The 4,563-nt window shown below is 28.9% G+C and overlaps 1 protein-coding gene and 1 long non-coding RNA gene across 2 annotated transcripts; both read left to right on the forward strand.

Moving 5' to 3' along the window:
• Positions 1 to 613, forward strand: LOC135963185 (uncharacterized). Its single transcript, XR_010576830.1, has 3 exons — positions 1 to 99; positions 161 to 246; positions 313 to 613. It is a non-coding gene; the product is annotated as an uncharacterized LOC135963185 (long non-coding RNA).
• A 771-nt stretch (positions 614 to 1,384) lies between these two features.
• LOC135960875 (uncharacterized) lies at positions 1,385 to 2,011 on the forward strand. The gene is made up of 3 exons (XM_065512278.1): positions 1,385 to 1,490; positions 1,561 to 1,646; positions 1,703 to 2,011. The coding sequence occupies exons 1-3, from the start codon at positions 1,428 to 1,430 to the stop codon at positions 1,908 to 1,910; spliced, it is 357 nt and encodes a 118-aa protein (XP_065368350.1). The 5' UTR covers positions 1,385 to 1,427; the 3' UTR covers positions 1,911 to 2,011.
• The last annotated feature ends 2,552 nt before the right edge of the window (positions 2,012 to 4,563 follow it).

Below are 4,563 nucleotides of genomic sequence, written 5' to 3' on the forward strand. Positions count from 1 at the left end.
AAAAATAATTAAAAGTAAATGTGTACTATTTCGAAAATGTTTAGAACTACCGCATGTATTTGCTTCTCTATGTTTTTATTAACGGCAAATGCAGATAGAGTAAGAAACTATGTAGAATGATGGCAGTAAACGTGCAAATAATTTATGTTTCTCATTTTAGTTATTTGGTAATAGAAAAAAGGATGCCGAAAAAATTTTAGATAGAGCTTTGGATCTATTAATTCACGAAGATGGGCCCATTTACTCGTAAGTTATAGTTTACACTATTTAAACTTATTATTAAAAAATATATTATTTTAATTTCGTTGTAAGACAACACGGTGTAGATGCGGTATACAAATTCGTACCCAGTATTATTTACACTTTTGATATCCGGGTCGAAGATTGGAGACATGACCCCAAGAAATGTACGGTGACGATTTCATATAAATATGGTGATATAAATACTTTCGTAAATATAAAGTGTGATCAAGATGAAGAGATTAATAGAATTGTAAGCCAGAAGATTTTCGTGAACCCAATTATATAATAACATAAAATCTTTAATTACTTTTCTTTTAACATGGACCTTTTTAAACATGTATCGAATTGTTTTATTTAATAAACATTTCAAAGCCGATCGACACTTTATTCTTTAAATATGAGTCATAAAGTTTTTTTTAAGTTTTTACACCTCCGATATTTATTTGGTTTTTAAGAAACTTCTTTATATATATAACTTCTATATATATATAAGGATATAAGACATATAACCTTATATCCTTTTAAGGATATATTTTGATTGAAAGCCTCCACAGAACTCACATCAGACATCAATATACTGTCTTGAGAATTTTGGTACAGTCACTTAGCCAAAATCAGCCAATGGATGTCTCAGATATAAGCAAATATTCACGACTATGTTGATTTTTTCATAACCGTAGAAAATGTGTTCAATAATTTTGATCACAAGTCTAGAATTATAATTCGTTTAATCATGATAAAACAATTTGTAGCTTGTTTAGGCTGTATTTCTGAGCACTAATATACCAAAGAATTAGTTGGTATATTTGTGCGTAAGAGTCATTTTCCCTCTTACGGGAGGAAAGATCAGAAACAGATGAATGAAGTTTCAATTTATTTATATTATCCACATATTTAAAAGGATATAGCAAAATATCTAAATGTTGTGACATCAAGCGAATTAAAAAAGTCACCCTTTGCTGAGACTTTGGCTGTCTAGTAATAACGAGTTACAGCCATTAATGTAAAGTTTAAATTTGTTTTAATAAATTTCCATCTATCAGATCGTTGCGAATTAATTAACTTTATTAAATTGGTTTTAAATGCCTTATTAACAAATAGTGTATAAAACTGAAAACTATCTCAAAATAAACTTTAAACAGTTTATTCAAATTTAGATAAAAGAAAGTAATTTTTCAGCTGAAATGCCTAAATTAACAATTTGTATTTTCCTGGCTACAATCTTAATAAAAATCAAAGCCCAAAAGGTAACGAAAATCTGCCATATATATAAAACAAACAATATTAAATATTAAAATACCACATTAATTTTTCCAGCTGTATGGTGAAGATTTTGAGGATGCTACAGACATACTTAATAATGCATTGGCCCAATTACGACGCAGAGATGGTCCATATTTAACGTAAGTTTTTGTTTATTTTAATTTATTTTGGTTTTCATTTAATATCGTTTTTAAAGTGTAAAAGGTATAGAAGCTGCTTTCAAATTTGTACCAAGCGTTGTTTATACGTTTGATGCGCATATGTTGGATCCAAATGGTAAACTCGATATGTGCATAACGGAACTTTCATTAGCCAGACTTGAACCTAGAAATTCCCTAATTAAAATTACTTGTGATGGTGAGGAGAAAGTTAGCCATATTTTAAAAGGGTCCATTGATGATTGATTACATAAATAACAACATATCACTATAATTATTTAATGTAAATAACAAAAGTATTTAATTATACAATAGCAATGTATCTTTGTAAAATATATATACACAGAAAAAAAATTCATAATTGGAATGAATTTTGTAATAAATATTATTAATCGAACTTGACTTTTTTTTCCCAAACTTATTTCATTCAAAATAAGAACATGTTCATAAATATTATAAAATTTTACATGACGGAAATTTTTGCTTTTTTTACTTAATTTTTTTAATAAATTGCATTATAATTGTATTATATAATGAATTAGTGCAAGAATATTTGCATAATAGCCATATATTGGCCAATATTTTAAGATAAAAAGGAGAATATCTGAAACTTAAAAATTATCATTAAACATAATAAAACATTCATAAATATAAAAGCATTTCATCCTCTTAAATCAATTTAATCATTTTCGCGCTTTTTATATCATTTTGTAGCTGAAAATCATAAAAAAACTAAAAATTTTCCATGAAAAATTTCAAACATTTTTGAACAACATAAAAATAAAAATGAAATTGAAATTATATTTTTCAAGGCTTCTAGATTTTATTTCAAAACATAAAATATTAAAAAAATCATACTATTTAAGAAATTATTTATAAATGTTATGAATTGAAATCAATGAATTCGAATCATAATATTTATGTTGAAACTTTTTTCTGTGTACTGGGGAACAAATGTAAGGAGTGAAATCGTAAAAACCTTAACACACGTTTTTCCTTAAAACTTTTAACAAAAGTATTATTTATTTTTTTGATCAAGTTACCTTTGTAAAGTATTTCAGTTGTTATGTTTAATGCCAATTATGTTCATTTATTGTTAATGTGATTAAAATGAGTGACAAGAAAAAAGTGCCTACTAAAATTATTAAATATTTTCAACAAAACCCAACATAGTCCAACAAAAAGTTCCCCAAACAATCAAAGGTCTGCCGTCAAACTGATTCCAATGTTATTAATCAGTATCGAGAGAACTTGCCCGTTGATAGAAAACCTGGTTCAGGTAGAAGGAATGGTCCACATGATGTTTCTAAAGCCAATAAATAGAAAGCATTTTTAAAAGAGCTCCCAACACATCTGGTAGGAAAATTCCTGACAGGAACTTTTAGAGGCCAACGTAAGAGCACGGAAATTGAGATAAAATTTTATAAAAAATATACCTGCTGCATAATAAATGACGAAACGTCCGGGTCAATATTTTTATGTTGCTGATGCTCGAGGAAATGTTGTAGAAAATTTTCCCAAACAGTTCTTGGTATGGCAAGCAATATGCAGTTGCGGCAAAAGAAGCCAAACATTGGTACAAAGGGCTCTATAAATACCGACATTTATGTACATCAAGGAATGTACAGAATTAGAACTGTAGGTTTAGTGGTTTCTTTTTATACCCCACCATAGTGGGGAGGGTATAATGCGTTTGTGCAGATGTTTGTAACGCCCAAAAATATTAGTCTAACACCCACCTTAAAGTATACAGATCGACTAAGAATCACTTTCTGAGTCGATTAAACGATGTCCGTCTGTCCGTCTGGTCGGCTGGCTGGCTGTCCATGTAAACCTTGTGCGCAGAGTACAGGTCGCAATTTTTTCGGCCAAAGGACCAAGCCTATTGAAACTGGCTGGAATCGTTCCATTATTTCACCTAGCCCCCATACAAATGTCCTCCCGAAATTGGACTTTATCGGTCATAAATGTTTAATTTATATATGTATCTCCACAAATTCCGCTCCAAATAAGTTTTATATACACAAAATTCATGTCACCGAATTTTGTTACGATCGGTCCATAATTAGTCATAGCTCCCATATAGACCCGCTTCCGAAAATCATATTAACGTGCATAAATCGCTTAAAAATGTTGGTATACACACAAAATTCAACATAGTTAACTTTAATATAGACATAAATCACACGATCTAATTTCATGGTGATCGGTCCATAATTGGTCATAGCCCCCATATAAGGCCCACTTCCGAAAATCACTCAAAAATATAAATTATTGAAATTTTAAATGAAAAATGTTTTTGCTCTTTTACTTAGTGTAGGGTATTATATGGTCGGGCTTGACCGACCATACTTCCTTACTTGTTTTTATTAACATTTACGTATGTTAATATTTTTTCGATCTCACTCCTTAGTTAAAACAAACAAATATACTATATAAATATCATCAGGCAAGTATTTTTTTAATCTTTCAAATAACAGTAATTTCCAAAGGTTGAATAGTTAACACTGAATATGGATATCAAAAGTTTGTACATATGAACAAGTATATCAAAATATTTCTACATAAATAATCTACAAATTTCATTATGAATGATAATATAAAAATTAAAATTTTACTGTTACTTACAAAGATTAATGACAAATTAGAAATATTGGAACTCACCTGAAACAGAAAATAAAAAAAAAGAGTATTACTTATATTGTTTAAAAAAAAAAAATATTTAATGATTAGAGCCAAGCCAATTGTTCCGATCTCTCCCATTTTTAGCTCAGCTACTTAAAATGATAGGTATGTAATTCGTACAAAGTTTGAAGATTCTCACAATAACAGTTCTTCAGATAAATGAAAATTACTACTTTGTTTTGCGTACAAATTACATCCCAACTACATACTAAGA

This window comes from Calliphora vicina, chromosome 1, assembly GCF_958450345.1.
Source record: "Calliphora vicina chromosome 1, idCalVici1.1, whole genome shotgun sequence".
Lineage (NCBI taxonomy): Eukaryota > Metazoa > Arthropoda > Insecta > Diptera > Calliphoridae > Calliphora > Calliphora vicina.